General features: G+C 51.7%; 1 protein-coding gene across 2 annotated transcripts in view; it reads right to left on the bottom strand.

The window, feature by feature from the left end:
• Positions 1 to 23,221, bottom strand: part of SLC23A2 (solute carrier family 23 member 2) — a 159,184-nt gene that overhangs the window by 88,178 nt on the left and 47,785 nt on the right. For both annotated transcript variants that reach the window (XM_029065392.2, XM_029065391.2), the window contains one exon: positions 200 to 456. In XM_029065392.2, coding sequence (XP_028921225.1) covers positions 200 to 304 — 105 coding nt within the window. In that variant the 5' untranslated portion in view covers positions 305 to 456. The remainder of the gene's footprint in view (positions 1 to 199; positions 457 to 23,221) is intronic.

Here is a 23,221-nt window from a genome sequence, read left to right as displayed (position 1 = left end):
CGGTTCCCTCAGCTGGAAAAGCGGGGACTGGGACCGCGCGCCCCACGTGGCACGGGGACCGGGTCCGACGTCATTCGCCTGCCACCGGTCCAGCGCCCGGCGCGTAGTGAGCGCCGAACAAATACCGCGGTGATTGTCGTCGGGTACTCCAGCCACCGACCCCAACGCCGGAAGGAGGGGGCCGACCGGGATGAGTTACCGGCAGAGTGAAGAAAGCGGGGTGTTTCGACTCGTCTTCGTACTTGCCCTCGGTGGAACTTCCCGTCTCCACGGATTTGGAGGTGGTGTTCTTGCCGATGCCCATGGCTGGGAGCGCGAGGGGAGGCGGCGGGACGGAGGGAATCGGCGGAGAGCCCGGGCCGGGGTAGAAGCGGGGCGGCGGGGGGCGGGGGGCTCCGTCCTCGGAGCTTCCCCCTCCAGGTGCCCGGCGGCTGGCTGCGGGCGACCGCTCTTCACCTACAGAACAGAGGAGGGGGAGGAAGAGAAAGAAAACCGCACGTGATTTCGGGCCTGGATATGGAAACCAACACAGACGGCGTCACAGCCTGGGGTGGATACAAGCAAATCCGGTTGGACGCATTCCCCGCCCCACGTGGGGCTGGCGGTTTCGATCCCCCTTTGACGGATGAGGGGACTGAGGCTCAGAGAAGTGAAGTAACTTGCCCAAGGTCACACAGCAGGCAAATGTGTATATCTAGTGAATCTATGATTCTATTCATCTTGATGATATTTACACCGGACTACTTGTTTTGTTCTGTTTTGCTGACTCCCCCGTTTAGACTGTGAGCCCATTACAGGGCAGGGGTTGTCTGTTGCCAAACTGTACGTTCCAAGCACTCAGTACAGTGCTCTGCACATAGTGAGCGCTCAATGAATACGATTGAATGAAGTGGCGGAGTCGGGCTTAGAACCCACAACCTCTGACTCCCAAGCCCTGGCTCATTCCACTAAGCCACGCTCCTTCATAATGACGGTACTTGTTAATGTTGGTATTTGTTAAGCGCTTACTCTGTGCAGAGCACTGTTCTAAGCACTGGGGGAGATACAGGGTCATCAGGTCGTCCCACGCGAGGCTCGCAGTTGATCCCCATTTTACAGGTGAGGGAACCGAGGCACCGAGAGGTGAAGTGACTTGCCCCCAGTCACCCAGCTGACAAGTGGCAGAGCCGGGATTCGAACCCATGACCCGACTCCCAAGCCCGGGCTGTTTCCACTGAGCCACGCTGCTCCCATGAATCTAAGCACTTACTATGTGCCAAGCACTGTTCTAAGCGCCGGGGCAGATGCAAGTTAGGTTGCCTACAGTCCAATTATTGAAAATAACAATAATAATAATACTATGTAGCAGGTACTGTACTAAGCGCTGGGACAGATACAAGCCCGGACCTGGAGGTCGGAAGGTCATGGGTTCTAATCCCGGCCCTGCCCCTTGTCTGCTGCGTGACCTTGGGCAAGTCGCTTTCCTTCTCTGGGCCTCAGTTACCTCATCCGTAAAATGGGGATCGAAATCGTCCAACGCTTAGAACAGTGCCTGATTCACAGTAAACGCTTAAGAGACAGCAGCATTATTCTAAGTGCTGGGGGGGCTGAGGCTGGGATGAAGATCCAACGCCCCAAGGTCACGAATCCAAACGCATACAAGACCAAGATGGGGAAGAGGCTGAGGAAAAGAGGGCTTCAGCGGGGAGTGCTTAAAATAATAATAATAATAATAATAATAATGTTGGTATTTGTTAAGCACTTACTATGTGCAGAGCACCGTTCTAAGCACTGGGGGAGATACAGGGTCATCGGGTTGTCCCACGTGGGGTTCACAGTTAATCCCCATTTTACAGATGAGGTCACTGAGGCACAGAGAAGTGAAGTGACTTGCCCACAGTCACACAGCTGACAAGTGGCAGAGCCGGGATTAGAACCCGTGACCTCTAACTCGCAAGCCCAGGCTCTTTCCACTGAGCCACGCTGCTTCTCTGTGCTTCTTAGTGCTTACTATATGCTTACTATATGCAAAGCACTAAGCACTCCGTAAATACCACTGATTGGTTACCCTAGATGGAAAAAAGGAAAAGAAGGACAGGAGGTGGGGAAAGAGTGGTTTCAGAAGGGACGAGGCCGTGAGACTTTGCGGGAAGGGCGTGGATTTCAGAGGACCTGGGTTCTAATCCCGGCTCTGCCACGTGTCTGCTGTGTGACCCCGGGCAACTCACTTCACGTGTCCGGACCTCAGTTCCCTCATCTGCAAAACGGAGGTGAAGACTGTGAGTCCCATGTGGGACAGAGAACGTGTCCATCCAGATGGTCTTGTATCTACCCCAGCGCTTAGTACAACGCCTGGCACATAATAATAATAATAATAATAATAATAATAATAATAATGTTGGTATTTGTTAAGCGCTTACTATGTGCAGAGTACAGGGTCATCAGGTTGTCCCCCATGGGGCTCCCAGTCTTCATCCCCAATTGACAGATGAGGGAACTGAGGCACCGAGAAGTGAAACCACTTGCCCACAGTCACCCAGCTGACAAGTGGCGGAGCAAGGATTCGAACCCATGACCTCTGACTCCCAAGCCCGGGCTCTTTCCACTGAGCCGCGCCGCTTCTCTATACTAAGCGCTTAACCTATACCACCATAGAAAAGCGGCGTGGCTCAGTGGACTCAAGTGGGACAACCCGATGACCCTGTATCTCCCCCAGCGCTTAGAACAGTGCTCTGCACATAGTAAACACTTTACAAATACCAACATTATTATTCCGACGATTGGATCCTAAGCGACGGGTGCCAGTGGCTGCCGAGGGGCAGTCTGAGGGATTCCGGTGAGACGCTCCCGGCCCAGTCTCCCTCGAGTCGGTGAAAAGGGCTGGGAAGGCGCCAGCCCCGCTCTCATCTACGTCGCCCCTCGTCCGATCCAACGGGCAGCTCGGCTGTCAGCCCTCGGGGCAGAGTTCGAGGGGCAATGCCCAAGTCGGAGTCTCCGGGGCCGGAGCCGGCCAAGGGAGATGAGCTCTGGGGCTCGGGTGGGATCTTTTTTTCCTTTCCAAACAGTGCCCCTTTTTTTCCGAATCGGATTACGGTTTGGAGGGCGTGTCTGCCGGGATTGGGTGTCTTCGGAGGCCGTCCCTTTCTGTCCGTGGCGAGGCGGGAGGAGAGGACGTGAGAGGAGGGAGACGTGGAGACAGAGAGATAGAGGAGGAGGGAGAGAGGAGAGACAGAGAGAGAACAGAGAGATTAAACAGAGAGGCAGAGAGAGAACCGAGGGGGAAAACAGGAGGAGAACAAAAGAGAGAGAGAAAACAGCAGAGAGAGAAGCGGCATCGTACAGCAGACGGAGCCCGGGCCTGGGAGTCAGAGGTCGTGGGTTCTAATCCCGGCCCCGCCACTGGTCTGCGGTGTGACCTTGAGCAAGTCGCTTCACTTCCTTGTGCCTCGGTTCCCTCATCTGTAAAATGGGGATTGAGACGGTGAGCCCCACGTGGGACACGGACTGGGTCCAACCCGGTTGGCTTGGATCCACCCCAGCGCCTAGCACGGTGTATGGCACATAGTGAGCGCTTAACAGATACCAGAATTAATATAATTATTACGGTGATCGGCACACGGTAGTTGCTCGGTAAATACAACCGACTGATGGGGGTTCATGAACCACAGCACATCCCGATTGCCTTCCGGGGGCAAAACTAAGTCCAGGAAAAGCCTATCAACCAGTAAGACGCACAAACCCTGCCCCTCAAGGAATGTGAGAATATACACAAGCAGCGGCTTGGCTTGGTGGAGACAGCATGGGCCCAGAAATCAAAGGAACAGATTTCTCAGCCAGATCTGCCTTTTTTTTTTAAAAAAAAAAAAAAAGGCATTTATTAGGCACTTATTATCTGCCGGGCACTGTACTAAGCATTGGGATAAGTACAACGTGGGCCACAGTCCCTGACCCACTTGGGGCTCACTGCCTTCATCCCTATTTTCCACAGAAATGAAGTGACTGGTCCAGGGTCACGCAGCCGATAAGTGACGGAGCCGGGATTATAACCCGGGTCCTCCGACGCCCAGGCCCGGGCTCTTCCCAGGAGGCCACGCTGCTTCTCAGCGAGTTAAAACTCATCCCCTGCTCTTGTGTGTGTCAACATGTTGTCCGGCGGACTAGCGGCTCAGTTCTATAAATGTCCCGGCTAATTGTTGGTACGGTGTTCTGCACATAGTAAGTGCTCAATAAATACCATTCCTTCAATCCTATTTACTTATTCAATAGTATTTATTGAGCGCTTACCGTGTGCAAGGCACTTTACTAAGCGCTTGGGAGAGTACGATTAGATTATCGTATTATCTATAATACTATACGTATTATCGGATAGTACGATTAACCCGGCTCTGCCACTTGTCAGCTGTGTGACTGTGGGCAAGTCACTTAACTTCTCTGTGCCTCAGTTACCTCATCTGTAAAATGAGGATTAACTGTGAGCCTCAAGTGGGACAACCTGTTGACCCTGTATCTACCCCAGCGCTTAGAACAGTGCTCTGCACATAGTAGGCGCTTAACAAATACCAACATTATTATTATATACACAAACTCTATCTCACACACACACAAAAACACCCCACCCACCCAACCCAAACTGGCATATGACACCATGGGAAGCAGCACGGTTGAGTGTAAAAATCAGGAGCCTCAGCACAAGAGGACCTGGGTTCTAATCCCTCCTCCACCACTTGCCTACTGTGTGACCGATGGCGAGCCCCTTGACATCTCTGCACCTCGGTTTCCTCAACTACAAAATGAGGATAGAGAAGCAGCGTGGCTCAGTGGAAAGAGCGCGGGCTTGGGAGTCAGAGGTCATGGGTCCTAATCCCGGCTCCGCTGCTAGTCAGCTGTGTGACCTTGGACAAGTCACTTAACTTCTCTGGGCCTCAGTGACCTAATCTGTAAAATGGGGATTAAAACTGTGACCCCCCACGTGGGACAACCTGATCACCTTGTATCCCCCCCAGGACTTAGAACAGTGCTTTGCAGATAGTGGCTCAGTGGAAAGTGCCCGGGCTTGGGAATCAGAGGTCACGGGTTCTAATCCTGGCTCCGCCGCTAGTCAGCTGTGTGACCTTGGACAAGTCACTTAACTTCTCTGGGCCTCAGTGACCTCATCTGTCAAATGGGGATTAAAACTGTGAGCCCCACGTGGGACAACCTGATCATCTTGTACCTCCCAGAGCTTAGAACGGTGCTTTGTACATAGTAAGCGCTTAACAAATACCATAATTTATTTATTTACCTGTTCTCCCTCCTACCTAGACGGTGAGTCGCACGTGGGCCAGGGCCTGATTAGCCTCTATCTACCTCAGCGCTTAGGACACGTAGGAAGGGCTGAACAAATAATAATAATTGTAGCATTTGATCAGGGCTTACTATGTGCCAGGCACTATATTAAGCGCTGGGGTGGACACAGCCACATCATCAGTTCCCTCATCTGTGAAAATGGGGATTAAAAAATGTGAGCCCCACGTGGGACAACCTGATGACCCTGTCTCTATCCCAGTGTTTAGAACAGTGCCCTGCACTTAGTAAGCGCTTAACAAATACCATAATTATTATTATACAGCCAAATCGGGTTGGACATGGTCCCTGTCCTGCAAAGGGTTCACAGTCTTCAACACCATTTGCCAGAGGAGGTAACTGAGGCCCAGAGAAGTGAAGTGACTTGCCCAACGTCATACAGCTGACAAGCGGCGGAGCCGGGATTAGAACCCATGACCTTCCAGCTCCCCGGCCCGGGATCTACCCACTACACCACACATCCCACTACGCTGTCATTAACATACACACGCAGAAACATGGGATACTTGGAGAATTCATGGACTTTTCCAAAAAGTACAGGCCAAAACCGAGGTAGCGGCACGCGAGACGGTCGAGAGCGGAGACTCAAGATGACCGCGCGGGAGGAGATGTTCAAACACTCCCGGATCCCGGATTTTTCCCCAGAAAAGGAGCAGGTGGAGGTGGAGCGTTCCGGGAGAGACGTAGCCACGGAGTCGCTATGGTTTGGAGACGACCCGACCGCGTAAGACAAGGCTCCGCCCCTGAAATCACCCACAAAGACTGGTCATCGTCTTCTACGGACCGAAGGCAGGAAGGACGGAAGAAGCAGTGCTGCCCAGCGGATAGAGATCTGGGAGTCCAAGGACCGGGGTTCTAATCCCGGCTCCGCCACCTGTCAGTACGTCAAAGGCCAAAACTACACTGTGCAAATTCATTCGGTTGTAGCTACTGAGCACTTGCTGTGTGCAGAGCACTGTCCAGATTAATATCAGGGGCGAGAAAGGGCCTAGAATTTCTGGCTCTTAATCCTCCCCGACGAGATTAAGAGGGAAAACCTCTGAAGAGAACGAACTGTCCTGAGGATTTTGCTGACACCCGGCAGACCTTTCTAGGTCAAGAGCGGATCCCGGCGCTCCGTGAATCAGCCCTTCCCGGAGAAGAAGGTGTAGCCGGAGGTCTGGGAAGGCAGCCGGCCAAACCGAGGAAAGAGCCGTTGAGTAAACCATGTTTCTCTTGGCACGACATCCAACCCGCGGAAAGCGACAACAGATCGTTTGGCTCGGGTGACGGGAGGGACAATGTGGTAACTTAGTAAGCTCACTTTCGGGGCGGAATACCAAGGCAGCAGGCTCCTACACACAAACACAACACACACACGCATCCAAAACCCGATGACGATCACGGTAGTAAGGAAAAAAAAGAAAAAGAAAATCTACTCCCTCCCAAGCCTCTCTCAGGACGGCACCCGGAGAGTTTCCAGTCCTCTACCGGTCTCGGCTACGGGACGGAGAGTGAAGCGGAGGCCAGTGGCTAGCGAGGGGCAGCCCGGCGACTACGAGGCCAAACTCCCCCGTGCTGGGCAGCTGCGGCCCGGGAGAGGGTCGAGGGCGGAGCTGACCGCGCGGAAGAAGGCGATGGTCAACCACTGCCCGATTTTGACCCAGAAAACTGTGGATCTGCTACCAGGACGGTGGCTGGTGGAGGCGAGGCCTTCTGGGAGAGACGTAGCCACGGAGTCGCCATGCATCGAACATGACTCCACCGCCTAAGACTCCCCCCTGAAATCACCCACAAAGACGGGTCATTACCTTCCTTGGGTTGAGGCAGGAAGGAAGCAGTGCTGCCTAGGGAATAGAGATCTGGGAGTCTAAGGACCGGGGTTCTAATCCTGATTCCGCCACTTGTAAATCGATTGTATTTATTGAGCGCTTACTGCATGCAGAGTGATGTACTCAGCGCTTCGGAGAGTAAGATGTAACAATAACAATAAAATAAATTACAGGTACCAGTAAAACAGACACATTCCTTGCCCACGACGAGCTTACAGGCCATAGGGGGAGAAAGGCATTAATAAAAATAAATAAATGGCAGATGTGGACATAAATGCTGCGGGGCTGAGAGCGGAGATGAATAAAGGGAGGGAGTCAGGGAGACGCAGAAGGGAGTAGGAGAAGAGGAAAGGGGGGCTTAGACAGGGAGGGTCTCTGGGAGGGGACGGTCTTTCGATAAGGCTTCGAAGCGGGGGGGGGGGGGGGGGGGGAGTCACGGTCTGCACAGCCTAACAGAGCCCGGGCTTGGGAGTCAGAGATCATGGGTTCTAATCCCGGATCCGCCACTCATCTTCTGGGTGACTTTGGACAAGTCGCTTCACTCCTCTGGGCCTCAGTCACCTCACCTGTAAAACGGGGATTGAGTCTGTGAGCCCCACGTGGGACAGGGACGGTGTCCAACCTGATTAACTTGTATCTACCCCGGCGCTTACAACAGTGCCCGGCCACCGGGTACGCACTTAAGAAGTAGCTCTGAAGGAAAAAAGCCAAAAAAAAAAAAAAAAAAAAGCGAAGCTCGGGATGTCATTGGCCTCTGGATGTTGCCTGCCCTCATCTAGTTAACGAGGAGTCCTGAGGAGAAACCAATTTTTGGTCATCCTGTACCTAAGAGCTCAGTTTCACCCCTTTAATAAGCAGGGCTAGGAGGCCCCTTCAATCAGGTTTTAAATTTCTTCCCAGGAAAAATTCCCTAATCCCGTGACACGTAAAGCTACAATAAAAGGCTTACGAGCCCAGAGGGAAGGTAGGAACCATATATTTTTCCGCTTAAGGTGGCCGGACGATTAATCCTGTCGATTCCGCTGAGTGATTAAGCTGCTCTGAACAACCAAGCTAAAACCTGCATTTCACCTCCGCTTCCTGAGGGCAGGGAGACTGGCTAACTTTCCTCATCACGCGAGGTCGTTTCGGCTCCGGGATTTTCTCCGGTTTCAACCGAGGGACCGATCCCCGAAAAGTACGGCTTTCCAAGTTAACCGCGCTTCCGCCGGATTCTCTCTTCTCGTGTTTCTGGGCTTTTCCGGAGGGAGGAAGGATATTGGTGTTTTTTGGGGTATTTTTACCCCGACTGATAGGATCGGGTGATTATTAAAATACCCACGGTTTCATTCTTCCCTAATCCCGGAGTTTTTCATTTCGGATCTCCCGGCTAAATCAATACAGCAGAAATCTTTAAGTCTACAAAAACCCGATCTGGCTACGGGCCCCCGAATATATCGCATTTACACTTAATCCTTCTTTTTATATTAAAAACCATTCCTCTCCCACATTCATTCAGAGCATTCAATACGAAAGAGCGGTATTTTGGATCAACAGTTTTCCGGGGTTTGGGTTTGGCAACCCGTTTTTGTGGGGATTACACACAATAATAATGATAATTATGGTACTCATTAAGCGCTTACAATGTGCCAAGCACTGTACTAAGCGCTGAGGTTGCTACAAGTCAGTCAGGTCGGACACAGTCCCTGCCCCACTTGGGCACACACTCTTAATCCCCATTTTCCAGATGAGGGAACCAAAGCCCAGAGAAGTGACTTGCCCAAGGTCGCACAGCGGACATGTGGCGGAGCCGGGATTAGAACCCATGAGCCCCTGACTCCCAGGCCCAGGCTCGACCCACTAAGCCACAGTCCTTCTCCCACAGACAGTGTTTAAAAGAAGAACCGGCCTAGTTTAAGGACAATGAATTGCTAATCTAATCAATCGACGGTATGTATTGAGCACTTACTGTGTGCTGAACACTGTATGACGTGCTGGGGAGAGTACAAACAGCGGGAAGCAGTGTGACTTGGAAGTCAGAGATCATGGGTTCGAATCCTGGCTCTGACACTTGTCAGCTGTGTGACTGTGGGCAAGTCGCTTCACTTCTCTGGGCCTCAGTGATCTCATCTGGAAAATGGGGACTAAGACCTTGTATCTACCCAAGCGCTTAGAACAGTGCTTGGCACTGCGTCGCTTCTCCTCCCTTCTGCGTCGCCCGGACTCGCTCCCTTTCTTCATCCCCCCTTCCAGCCCCGCACTCCTTAAGTCCCTACCTGTCATTTTATTTGTGTATATTAACGTCTGTCTCCCCCCTACACTCTTAGCTTCTTGGGGGCAGGGAATGCGACTGTTATATTGTTCTACTGTCCACTCCCAAGCATTTAGTACAGTGCTTTGCACACGCAAGTGCTCCATAAAAGCAACTGAATGAAGGAATGACAGGCTTCTAACAGTCTAGAGGAACGGCGACCGTAAATACAGAAAACTAGTGGTGATCTTATTAGAGGTAACCCAGGGTTTCAATCCATCAGCTGTATTTCTTGAGGGCTTACACTGTGCAGAGCAATGTTCTAAGCACTTGGGAGAGGACCTTCTGACTTCCAGGTCCGTGCTCTAAGCGGCCTGGCCTAGTGGCAAGAGCCAGGGCTTGGGAGTCACCGGTTATGGGTTCTAATCCCATCTCTGCCACTTGCCTGCTGTGTGACCTTGGGCCCGTCACTTCACTTCTCGGGGCCTCAGCTGTCTCATCTGTAAAATGGGGATTGAGACTCTGAGCCCCCTTTGGGACGGGGATTTATCCAACCTGGTTATTCTCTATCTGCCCCAGTGCTTAGAACGGTGCTTGGCACATAGTAAGCGCTTAAAAAATGCCATTATTATTAGGCTATGCTGCTTCGAGGTGCTGAGTCCCCTCCTCTTCTCCAGCCAGTTTCTCGCAGAACTCATTCGCTCCCGAGGCTTCAACTACCACCTCTAGGCCGACGATTCCCAAACCTCCATGGTCTTTGTTTAGCGCTTACTATGTGCCGGGCACTGTACTAGGCGTTGGGATAGATTTGAGATAGGTTGGACACAGTCCGTGTCCCACATAGGGCTAACGGTCTCGGCCTAGTGGCTAGAGCCCGGGCCTGGAAGTCAGAACAACCTGGGTTTTAACGCCGGCTCCGCCATTTGTCTGCCGCGTGACCTCGGTCAAGTCACTTCACTTCTCTGGGCCTCGGTTCCCTCATCTGGAAAATGGGGATCGAGACCGTGAGCCCCATGGGGGACAGGGACAGGATCCGACTTGATTAGCCCCAGCACTTGACGAGGTAAGTGCTTAATATCATTATCATCATCATCACCACAGTCTTAAAATCCAATTTACAGAGGAGGGAACTGAGGCCCAGAAGTTCGGTGACCTGCCCGAGGTCACACAGTAGACACCCGGCAGAGCCGGGATTAGAACCCGGGTTCTTCTGACTCCCGAGACCGGGCTCTAGCCGTTAGGCCACGCTGTTTCTCCAGCCCTGATCTCTCTCCTTCTCTGCAGTGTCACGTTTCCTCCCGCCTTCAGGACATTTCTATGTGAACTGTCCCTCTGGCACCTCAAGGTCAACGTGTCCAAGCCTGAATGGTTTTTTCCCTCCCGATTCCTTTCTTCTTCCCAATTAGTCCATCTCCCAACCCTGCAATCTTGGCATTATCCACCTCTCCTCTCTCTCTCTCAAAACTCCTGTCGTCAACGCGGCCAACAAGCCTCATTAGTTCTTCCCTCCCAACATCTGCTCCAGGATTCACATCAAGACCCCGGAGACAGGTAGTGCACTTTCCCGACCGATTACTTCTTTTTACTGTGTTTAAGCGCTTACTACGTGCCAGGCACTGTACGAAGCCCTCAAGCTACAAGCCGACGGGGTTGGACGTGGTGCGTGTCCTACGAGGGGCTCGCTGTGTGCCAGGCACTGTACTAAGCGCTGGTGAGGATACAAGCAAATCAAGTTGGACACAGTCCCTGTCCCATGAGGGGCTCGCAATCTCAACCCCCATTTTACAGACGAGGGCACTGAGTCTCAGAGAAGTCACTTGCCCAAGGTCACACAGCAGACAAGTGGCAGAGCCACCTGGTATCGCCTGACCTGCTATTTAATAATAATAATAATAATATTAATAATAATGGTATTTGTTAAGCCCTTCCTATGTGTCAAGCACTGTTCTAAGCGCTGGGGTAGATACAGGGTCATCAGATTGTCCCACATGAGGATCATAGTCTGCATCCGCATTTTACAGATGAGGTAACTGAGGCACCAAGAAGTCAAGCGACTTGCCCCAAGTCACATAGCTGACAGGTGACGGGGCCAAGATTAGAACCCATGACCTCTGACTCCCGAGTCTGGGCTCTTTCCAATGAGCCACGCTGCTTCTCTATAATAATAATGCTGGTATTTGTTAAGCGCTTACTATGTGCCAAGCACTGTTCTAAGCACTGGGTAGCTACAAGGTGATCAGGTTGTCCCATGTGGGGCTCACAGTCTTAATCCCCATTTTCCCAATGAGGTAACTGAGGCCCAAAGAAGTTTAATGACTTGCCCAAAGCCACACAGCTGACAAGTGGGGGAGTCGGGATTAGAACCCACGACCTCTGACTCCCAAGCCTGGGCTTTTTCCACTAAGCCACGCTGCTTCTGTTTCCTGTTCCAATTTCCCTGGGAATTTTTTTTAGCATCCCCAAAGGATACATTAGTGCTCAAGCACCAATTATCTCATTAAACTGTCTCTTCCCCTGACTGTAATCTCACTGGGGGCAAGGAACGTGGCTATCAACTGTCACATCTACTTAGTTCAGTGCTCTGAGCACAGTAAGTGCTCAATAAATGCTATTGAATGAATGAATGAAAAGTAAGTGCTCAATAAATGATTGATTAAGGATTTGAATTTGGCTCTGAGCTCAGGCAACTGATCATTGCTGATGGCAAATTGTGAGCAACTAAGTATTCAGCACTGTACTAGGCACCTGGAGATCCAGAAGAGTCAATGACACAGTCCTTGCCTGGGCCAGTGGGGGCGGGGGGGGGGGGGCCTCCTCAAATTCCCCAGAAGACTGTGAGCCCGCTGTGGGCAGGGATTGTCTCTATTTGTTGCTGAATTGTACTTTCCAAGTGCTTAGTACACGGCTCTGCTCATAGTAAGTGCTCAAAAAATACGATTAAATGAACCAATGACTCTTCCTCCCTTCAAAGTCTTACTGAAGGCCCATCTCCTCCAAGAGGCCCTCCCTGACTACGCCCTCAGTTCCTCTTCTCCCACTCCTCCTCTGCTTGGCCGTGACTTGCTCCCATTATTCATCCCCTCTCCCAGCCCGACATCGCTTATGTCCACAGCTCTCATTTTAGTTATTTCTATTCATGTCTGTCTCCCCCTCTAGACTGTCAGCTCGTTGTGTGCAGGGAATAATAATAATAACGTTGGTATTTGGTAAGCGCTTACTACGTGTAGAGCGCTGTTCTAAGCGCTGGAGGAGATACAGGGGGTTGCCCCACGTGAGGCTCACAGTTAATCCCCATTTTCCAGATGAGGTACCTGAGGCACAGAGAAATGAACTGACTTGCCCAGAGTCACACAGGTGACAAGTGGCAGAGCCGGCATTTGAACCCATGACCTCTGACTCCCAGGCCCGGGCTCTTTCCCCTGAGCCATGCTGCTTCTCTGTATCGGTTTATTGTTATATTGGACTCCCCCAAGCATTCATTACGGTGCTCTGCATACAGTAAGTGCTCAATAAATATGAAATGGATGAACACATTGCCTGCCCACAGTGAGCTTAGATGGGGAGACAGGCATTAAAAAATGACAGATATGGACAGGTGGAATCCCCTCTCAGGGTGGCACCCGAAGAGTTTCCAGTCCTCTACCGGTCTCGGCTACGGGAAGGAGAGTGAAGCGGAGGTCCGGCCGGTCCATCGCCAGCTGGGCCGGTGGCTAGCGAGGGGCAGCCCGGCGGCTACAGACCAAAACTCCCCTGTGCCGGGCGGCGGCGGCCCGGGAGGGAGTCGAGGGCGGAGACTCAGGTTTACTGCACGGAAGGAGGCGATGGTCAAACCGCGTCCGGATTTTTACCAAGCAAACTCTGTGGATCCACTACCAGAAAGATGGCAGATGGAGGTGGGGCCTTCTGGAAGAGATGCGTACATAGCGTTGCTATGGGTCGAGCAAGACTCAATGGCATAAGACAAGACAGGAAGGAAGGAAGGAGGGAGGGAGGAAAGGAAAGGGGAAGGGGCAAGGGAAGGAGAAGGACAGCGGGTGGGGAAGGGAGAGGAGAAAGAGAGGAGAAAGGGGGAGGAGGAAGAGGAAAAGGAAAAGGAAAAGGAAAGGAGAGAAAGGAAAGGGGAAAAGGGGAAGAGAAAAGAAAGGTCCTGAGAAAGAGCTGATCCCTGCAGAACAGGGAGCAAACAAAACGTTCTCCCACAATGACTATTATGATTAGTGAGTCCAGCACCCACCTCCGCCAAAATGTCCAGTACTTCTCAGCCAGGAACAATAAAATTTCTCCTGGAGCCTTACGAAGCAAAATCTCAACTTGCAATGCTAACAAGAACGAGAACTGTGGTATTTGAGAAGCACTCATAATGGGCCGTGAGCCGTACTGAGCGCTGGATTAGATCCAAGATAATCAGGCCAGACACCGTCCCCGTCCCCCCCCCGGAGCACCCAATCTGTGTGACCTTGGCCAAGTCATTTCACTTCTCTGGGCCTCAGCTGCCTCACCTGTAAAATGGGGGTTAAGAATGTGAGCCCCATGGGGGACAGGGACTGAGTCCCACCTGATTAGCTTGTATCTCCCCCAGTGCTTTCAACAGTGTTTGGTACATAGTAAGCGCTCAACAAGTACCACAATTATTAACAGGAGAATCTTATTTTACAATTTATCAGTCATCATCGAGGATGTTTATTGGGCGCTCTCTGCCGATCGCGCATTGCACACTTGGGAGCGTACAATATAACAGAATTGAGGAAATCGAGGCACAAGGACATAAAATGAATCGCACAAGGTCATGCACCAAGCAAGTTATTTAGATGGTAAGGCCCAGGTGGGACAGGGACTGTGCCATCCGCATTATCTCGTATCTTTCCCAGCGTTTAGAACGGTGCCTGGCACATAATGAGTGTCTGACGATTAACAAACCAAAAAAAGTGGCGGAATCAGGATTAGAAGGAAGGAAGGAAGAAGGGAAAGGGAATGGAAAAGGACGTCAGGAAAGGGAAAGGGAGTCGGGTCCTCTGACTCAATACAATAGACCGTGCTGGTCCGATACAGCGTGTCCCGGTGGATAAAAATCAGGCCTGGAAGTCAGAAGGACCTGAGTTCTCATCCCGACTCCGCCGCCCATCTCTTGTGGGACTTTATTTAAATCGCGTCACTTCGCCGGGCCTCAGTTCCCTCATCTGCAAAAGCTGGGCAGGGACTGTGTCCAACCCAATTAAGCTTCTATCCACCCCGGCGCCTGGCAGGTAGTAAGCACTCACATATACAACTATTATCAGCATCATTATCACCACGGGAAAAGAGCTTGCTGCCTTTTTCAAGCCGTAGCTCCGGAGACTTATTAAATTAAACAACAAAAGCAGGTCTGGCGGGGTCTGAATGTATTTTAAATCCCCAGCGTCACTCAACCAATCACTCAATCATATTTACTGAGCGCTTCCCGCACGCGGAGCAGAAGGTGAAATCTCCGTCAGAACTACTTATTAAGGGGTATATGAGGGAGATGTGAACGTACGTAATTAGAGGTTTCCCTAGAACACCAAATCTCTCAGATGACAGTATTTCTTCACCCGTAATACGCACGGGTTTGTCTCGGTGGAATCGAATTTCACCACGTCCGGGAGACTCATTTCCTGAGGAGGGCTGTGGAGGCCGGGCTGGGCCTCCCAATCAATGCTACTTAGTGAGCATCTACTGTGTGCAGAGCACTGTATTAGGTGCTTTTCATTCATTCAAAGGTATTTATTGAGGGTTCACTGTGTGCAAAGCACTGTCCCGGGTGTTTGGGAGAGGACAACAGAACAACAAAGACACATTCCCCGCCCACTACGAGCTCACGGTCTAGAAGGGGAGACGGACATTAATAGAAATAAATACATAAGTAAATAAAAGTGCTTGGGGGAATATAATAGAATATAGTTGGCAGTAACGATCCCTGGCCTCAAGGAGCTTACAGTGCCGAGCGCTTTACTAGGTGCTTGGGAGAGTGAAACACAATAGATTCGATAATAATAATAATAATAATAATAATAATAATAATATCGGCATTTGTAAAGCACTACGTGGCAAGGACTGTACTAAGCGCTGTGGGTGGATACAAGCAGATCGGGTTGGACATGGTCCCTGTCCCACGTGGGGCTCAGTCTCCACCCCCATTTTACCGCTGAGGGAACGGAGGCCCAGAGAAGTAAAGTGACTTGCCCAAGGTCACAGAGCAGATAAGTGTTCCCCGATTAGACTGTAAGCCCATCAATGGGCAGCGACTGTCTCTATCTGTTGCCGAATTGTACATTCCAAGCGCTTAGTACAGTGCTCTGCACATAGTAAGCGCCCAATAAATACTATTGAAAGTACTGCTGAAGCGGCAGAGCCGAGATTAGAACCCATGACCTCCTGACTCCCAGCCCGTGCTCTATCCACTACCCCGTGCTGCTTCTCTAATAGGCAGGATCCTCATCCTCAAAGACCTTCCAGTCTAATTAGAGGCAGAGCACTGTACTGACCGCTTGGGAGATGACTACATCGCCCCGACTCGCTCCCTTTGCTCTTCTCCCCTCCCACACCACTTACGTCCACAGCTCTCAGTTCATTTATTTCTACGGACGTCAGTCTCCCCACCTCCAGACCGTCGGCTCATTGTGGGCAGCGAATGTCACCGGTTACAGTCGTACTTTCCCAAGCACTTAGTAGAGTGTTCTGCGCACGGGAAGCGCTCAGTAAATACAACTGAATGAATGGTAGGTGTGATCCCTGACCCCAGGGAGCCTCAAGGGCAGAGGACAGAGAGTTGCAGGGGCCGGATTAGATTAAATTAGATGAGATTAATTCCGATTAGACCATAAACCCGTCAATGGGCAGGGGCTGTCTCTATCTGTTGCCGATTTGTCCATTCCAAGCGCTTAGTCCAGTGCTCTGCACATAGTAAGCGCTCAATAAATACTATTGAATGAATGGGATGGGCGGGGGTCCCGTCCCACTCGGCGTTCCCGGGGCTGGAAGCCGGCCGCTCCGTCACGGACGGATAACGCCTGAGCGGATTCCTCCCGAGTGGGAAGCGCTCATGGGTGGGAGCTGGTCGCTTGGCCGCGGGCGTGGAATGCCTAAGTGGGTTCCTCCCGAATGGAACCTGCGTGCTTTGTCACGGGCGAATAACACGTAAGTATATTCCTCCCCAGAGGGAAGCTCTGATATCATTAAATCATCATATTCCTTCCACAAGGGAGGTTCAACTCTCTGCGTCCAAAATAACCCAATAAATAATAATTGTGGTATCTGTTAAGCGCTTACTATGTGCCGAGGACCGTTCGAAGCGCTGGGGTAGATTACAGGGTCACCAGGTGGTCCCCCGCGGGGCTCCCGGTCTTCATCCCCATTTGACAGATGAGGGAAATGAGGCCCAGGGAAGTGAAGTGACGTGCCCAAAGTCACACAGATGACAAGTGGCAGAGGCGGGATTAGAACCCACCACCTCTGACTCCCAAGCCCGCGCTCTTGCCACTAAGCCATTACATTCAATTCACCTCGCAGAATTAAATGTTGCATAAAGTTCAGCCTTTCCGTCCCCGGTCTCTCTCTCCCTCTTCCGCCGCACCGATTCCCGAACGAGCCCGTCCGGGGGCGACGGGTGATAGTCCCCCAGCGCGCACGTGGCCGAGCCGGATTTCGAACCCACATCCTGCTTTCTCGCCCACTGTTTCTTTTAGATCGTGAGGCATCCCCCTCTCCGCAGGACAGGGACCATGTCTATTTCACACCCTTGCAGTCTCTCCCAGTGCTTAATACAGGGCTCTGCACCCGGTAAGCACTTTAATAAAGATATGGCATTTGTTAAGCGCTTACTATGTGCCAGGCACCGTTCTAAGCACTGGGGTAGATATTAGATAATCCGGTTGGACACAGTCCCTGTCCCATATGGTGTTCGCAATTTTTATTCCCCCTAAGGGAAGCGGTGTGGCTTAGCGGAAAGAGCACGAGCCTGGGAGTCGGAGGACGTGGGTTCTAATCCCGGCTCCGCCACTTCTCTGCTGTGTGACCTTGGGCAAACCACTTCGCTTCTCTGAGCCTCAGTTCCCTCATCTGTAAAGTGGGGATGAAGACCGCGAGCCCCACGTGGGACAACCTGATGACCCTGTATCTCCCCCAGCGCATAGAACAGGGCTTGGCACATAGCAAGCACTTAACAAATACCATGATTATTATTATTATTTTATAGATGAGCTCACTGAGGCCCAGAGAATAATAATAATAATAATAAAGGTACTTGTTAAGCCCTTACTATGTGCCAAGCACTGTCTAAGCACTGGAGTAGATAAAGTTAATCAGGCTAGAGACAGCCCCTGTCCCACACGGGGCTCAATCTTAAAAGTGAAGTGACTGGCCCAAGGTCACACAGCAGACAAGTGGTGGGCCTCAGTTTCCTCCTCTGTAAAATGGGGATCCAAATCCTTATCCCTCTCCCACTTGGGCTGTGAGTCTCATGTGAAACACGGACTGTCTCTGAGGTGAGTTTCAATACGATGCCTGGCATTTCATAATAATAATAATACTCTGCACACAGAAAGCACTTAAAAAAATACGGCATTTGTTAAGCACTTATTATAGGCCAGGCACTGTACTAAGTGCTGGGGTGGATATGAGCAAATCGTGTTGGACCCGGTCCCTGTCCCACGTGGGGCTCACAGGCTCACTACCCATTTTCCAGATGAGGGAACTGAGGCCCAGAAGTGAAGTGACTTGCGCGAGGTCACACAGCAGATGTGTGGCGGGGCCGGGATTATTAGTAATATTAATAATAATAATGTTGGTATTTATTTCTAAGCACTGGGAGAGATTCAAGGTGATCAGGTTGTCCCACGTGGGGCTCCCAGTCTTCATCCCCATTTGACAGAGGAGGGAACTGAGGCCCAGAGAAGTGAAGTGACTTGCCCAAAGTCACTCACAGCTGGCAAGTGGCGGAGCCATGATTCGAACCCAGGACCCCTGACTTCCAAGCCCAGGCTCTTTCCACTAAGCCACGCTGCTTCTCTAGAAGCAGATTAGCACCCAGATCCTTCTGGCTCCCTAGGCCTGTGCTCTACCCATCAGGCCACACTGCTTCCACGTCTGAACCCTAAGGGTGAGATTCAGGGCTTCATCCTGCCCTGGGTGACTGCCCGTCCTAAAAAGAGAAAACATTCTTGAGAATTTGCTCCTGCAGCAAGCAGCAAAGACCGCGGTTGAGGGCGGAAAACTGAACTGACCATGACCCCGCAGGAGCCAGGCCAGGCACGGCGGGAGAGCACTGCGGCCAAAAGGCCGGAGCACGGCCCCGGGAGTCAGGAGGATCTGGGTTCCAACCCCGGCTCCGTTTCGCTGCGCGACCTGGCGCACGTCGCTTCACTTCCCCGGGCCTCCGTTCCCTCCTCTGTAACGCGGGGATTAAAACGCTGAGCCCCATTTGCTCAATAACTACGACGGCACGGGTGGATGAATGACGGGGACGGTGTCCCTCCCGGTTGCTTTCCCGCGCCGAGAACGGCGCGTGGCCCGAGGTCAGTGCTGAACGACTACCGTTATCATTACGATCATCTGCTCCGCCGCTTAGAACAGCGCCTGGCCCGTAGTGAGCGCCTACCCTAACGCATTTAAAAAATAAATAAACAGAAAAGCCGAACCTTGGGCCGACAGCCAAGGCCGGGAGGGCTCATCCGAAGGCGCTATCTCGGGGAAGGAAGGGAGAGGCCGCTGTGGGTGACGCATCATTCCCGGAGAGATAAGAGATGTCAAATTGGAGAGGGAGAGACACCCTGAGAGACACGCACATCACTTGAGGCCAGCGGCCTTGACGTCGAGGTCGCCAACGAAACCGGGGAGTCGAGGAGACCCGGCCACCGCACGACACAGCCCGATGCCAACCCGGGCCCGGCGGAACAAAAGCCTCATTCTCAGCGCAAATGCAAGAGGCCGCTCACCCCCGCCCACGCCCCTCACCCTGGCACCCGGCCCCCCAAAGAATGGAATTTTCTTTATCTCTTTCCGTCGTATTTATTGAGCGCTGACCGTGTGCGGAGCGCTGTACTGAACGCTTGGAGAGAACACAGCAGTAAAGAGAGACGACCCCTGCCCTAAACGGGCTCACGGTCTACAGGAGGGGCTCTCAATTATTCATTCATTCATTCATTCATTCATTCAGTGAATGGCATGTATTGAGCGCTTACTGTGTGCAGAGCATTGTACTAAGCCCTTGGAAAATGCAAGGAGCAGCGTGGCTTAGTGAAAAGAGCACGAGCTCGGGAGTCAGAGATCGGGGGTTCCCGTCCCGGCTCTGCCACTTGTCTGCTGGGTGACTTGGGGTCAGTCGCTTCGCTTCTCCGGGCCTCGGTTACCTCGTCTGGAAAAGGGAGATTAACTGTGAGCCTCCCGTGGGACAACCTGACGACCCTGTATCTACCCCAGCGCTTAGAACAGTGCTCTGCACATAGGAAGCGCTTAACAAATACCAACATTATTCTCTGGGCCTCAGTTACCTCGCCTGGAAAATGGGGACTAAGTCTGTGAGCTCCACGTGGGGATGAAGTACCTACTTAGAGCTCACCTCCTCCAGGAGGCCTTCCCAGACCGAGCTCTCCCTTTTCCTCTGCTCCTCCTCCCCTCCCCATCGCCGACTCCCTCCCTCTGCTCTACCCCCTTCCCCTCCTCACAGCACTTGTCTATATTTGTACATATTTATTATTCTATTTTATCAATGATGCATATAGATCTATAATTCCATTTATCTATTTTGATGCTATGGGTGCCTGCCTACTTTTTTGTCGTCTGTCCCTTCCAGACTGTGAATCCGTTGCTGGGTAAGAACTGTCTCTAATTGTTGCCAAATTGTACTTTCCAAGCGCTTAGGACAGTGCTCTGCACACAGTAAGCGCTCAATAAATACAACCGAATCAGTGAATGAATGAATTTCTTTTTTCCTTCTTGGCAACACACGTGACTCTTTTTTATAAAGAGACAATGACCCAGGATTGGGTCCCCGGCAGCAGCGCGTTTAGTGGAAAGAGCTCGGGCCTGGAAGTCAGAGGATGTGGGTTCTAATTCCGGGCTCCGCCCCCCCATCGGCAGTGTGACCGTGGGCAAGTCACTTCACTTCTCTGGGACTCGGTAACTCGTTTGTAAAACTCACCTGCGGTCCAGTGCTCTGCCCACAGTAAGCGCTCAATCAATACGATCGAACGAATGAATAAAATGGGGATTAAGAGTGTGAGCCCCACGTGGGACGGGGACTGGGCCCGATCCGATTGCTTTGCATCTACTCCGGCGCTTAAAACAGTGCTTGGCACACAGTAAGCGCTTAATAATAATAATGTTGGTATTTGTTAAGGGCTTACTATGTGCAGAGCACTGTTCTAAGCGCTGGGGGAGATACAGGGGAATCGGGTTGTCCCAGGTGGGACTCACAGTTAATCCCCATTTTATAGTCGAGGAAACTGAGGCACAGAGAAGTCACACAGTCACACAGCGGACAGGTGGCAGAGCCGGGATCTGAACCCATGACCTCTGACTCCCAAGCCTGGGCTCCTTCCACTGAGCCCCGCTGCTCTGCCCACAGTATGCGCTCAATAAATACGACTGAACGAGTGATTAAAATGGGGATTAAGAATGTGATCCTCACGTGGGACGGGCACTGGGTCCGATCCGATTGCTTTGCATCTACTCCGGCGCTCGGAACAGTGCTTGGCACACAGTAAGCGCTTAACACATACCATCGCTATTATTTTCCTTTGCTGCAGGGTGGGGGTGGGAGGCTGGGCTGTGTTGTCTCCCAGCTATAAGACATTCATTCAGTCGTATTTACTGAGCGCTTACTGTGGGCAGACCACTGGACTAAGCGCTTGGGGAGGGAGGTGTGGGATCCTCCGGATTGTAAGATCCTTTAGGACAGGCATCAAAGCTCCAACTTTATTTTATTATCTATTTTATTGCATTTCACTCTCTCTCGGAGTCGCTCGATCAGTTCATTCATTCAACAGTATTTATTGAGCGCTTACTAGGTGCAGAGCACTGGACTAAGCGCTTGGAATGTGCAATTTGGTAACAGATAGAGATAATCCCTGCCCAGTGACGGGCTTACGGTCTAAGTGGGGGAGACAGAGAGACAAAAACAATAGCAATAAATAGAATCAAGGGGATGTATTGGCATTTAGGGGCTCTCTCTCCCCTATATTGTGTTTGACACCTGGGATGAAATTAAGCCCAATGGCTGGGACTTTCCATACACTGTCGTATTTATCGAGCGCTTAGTGTTGGTATTTGTTAAGCGCTTACTATGTGCCGAGCACTGTTCTAAGCACTGGGGTAGACATAGAGGAATCAGGTTGTCCCACGTGGGGCTCACAGTCTTAATCCCCATTTTACAGATGAGGGAACTGAGGCACAGAGAAGTTAAGTGACTTGCCCACAGTCACACAGCCAACAAGTGGCAGAGCTGGGATTCGAACTCATGAGCCCTGACTCCAAAGCCCGTGCTCTTTCCACTGAGCCACGCTGTACTAAGCGCTCGGAAAGTACAACTGGGCAACGGATAGAGACGATCCCCGCCCAACGACGGGCTCACAGCCTAAAAGGGGGGGACGGACAGCAAAACAAAGCAAGTGGTCAGGCGTCAATACCATCGAGATAAATAGAATCAGAGATACAGGCACGTCACGAATAATAAATAGAGTAATAAATAATATGGACAAATATACTCAAGTACTGTGGGGAGGGAGCCGGGGGCAGAGGGAAAGGGAGCTTTCCAGGAAGCTCTGCCTACAAATAACCAAAGCCGACAAACAAGATTTGGAACTGCGGAGGCATTTGCATTTAGAATGAGTTGATGCTGATGTCAGGGACTTAATTGAGTTGGAGCAGCGCGGCCTAACGGAGGGGGCCCTGGGTTCTAATCCCGGCTCCGCCCCTTGTCTGCTGTGGGACCTCGGGCGAGTCGCCCTGCTTCTCTGGGCCTCGGTTCCCTCGCCGGGAAAATGGAGATAAAGACGATGAGCCCCGTAAGGGACGGGGAATGTGTCCGACCCGATTTGCTCGTATCCATCCCAGCGCTTAGTACAGCGCCTGGCAGACGGTAAGCACTCTACGAGTAATGTCATTATTATTATAATAATAGGTAAGAGAGAGACCAGGTTACGGAACCCCCATTTTGCAGATGAGGCTCGGGAGTCAGAGGTCGTGGGTTCTAATCCCGGCTCCGCCACTTGTCAGCCTTGTGACTCTGGGCAAGTCACTTCACTTCTCTGGGCCTCGGTTCCCTCATCTGGAAAACGGGGATGAAGACTGGGAGCCCGACGGGGGACAACCCGATGACCTTGTATCTACCCCAGCGCTTAGAACAGTGCTGGGAAGAGAGTAAGGGCTTAACATTATTATTATTATTATTATCATTACTATTATTCACCCAAGTCCTCTCTCCTGCTCTAGACTCTAAACTCGGTGGAAAGGGAATGGGTCTACCAATGTCCTACTGTACTCTCCCAAGGGCTTAGTAATAATAATAATAATGATGATGATGGCATTTGTTAAGCGCTTCCTATGTGCAGAGCACTGTTCTAAGCCCTGGGGGAGATACAGGGTCATCACGTTGTCCCACGTGAGACTCACAGTCTTCATCCCCATTTTCCAGCTGAGGGAACTGAGGTCCGGAGAAGTGAAGCCACTTGCCCACAGTCACCCAGCTGACAAGCCGGCAGAACCGGGATTAGAACCCACGACCTCTGACTCCCAAGCCCGGGTTCTTTCCACTGAGCCACGCTGCTTCTCTCATTTAGTCATTCATTCAATCGCATTTATTGAGCGCTCACTATGTGCAGAGCACTGTACTAAGCGCTTGGAATGG

The sequence above is a fragment of the Ornithorhynchus anatinus genome, chromosome 5 (genome assembly GCF_004115215.2).
Source record: "Ornithorhynchus anatinus isolate Pmale09 chromosome 5, mOrnAna1.pri.v4, whole genome shotgun sequence".
In the NCBI taxonomy this organism is placed as follows: domain Eukaryota; kingdom Metazoa; phylum Chordata; class Mammalia; order Monotremata; family Ornithorhynchidae; genus Ornithorhynchus; species Ornithorhynchus anatinus.
Note: the sequence above shows the minus strand (reverse complement) of the source record. Positions and strands in the feature narration are given on the sequence as shown.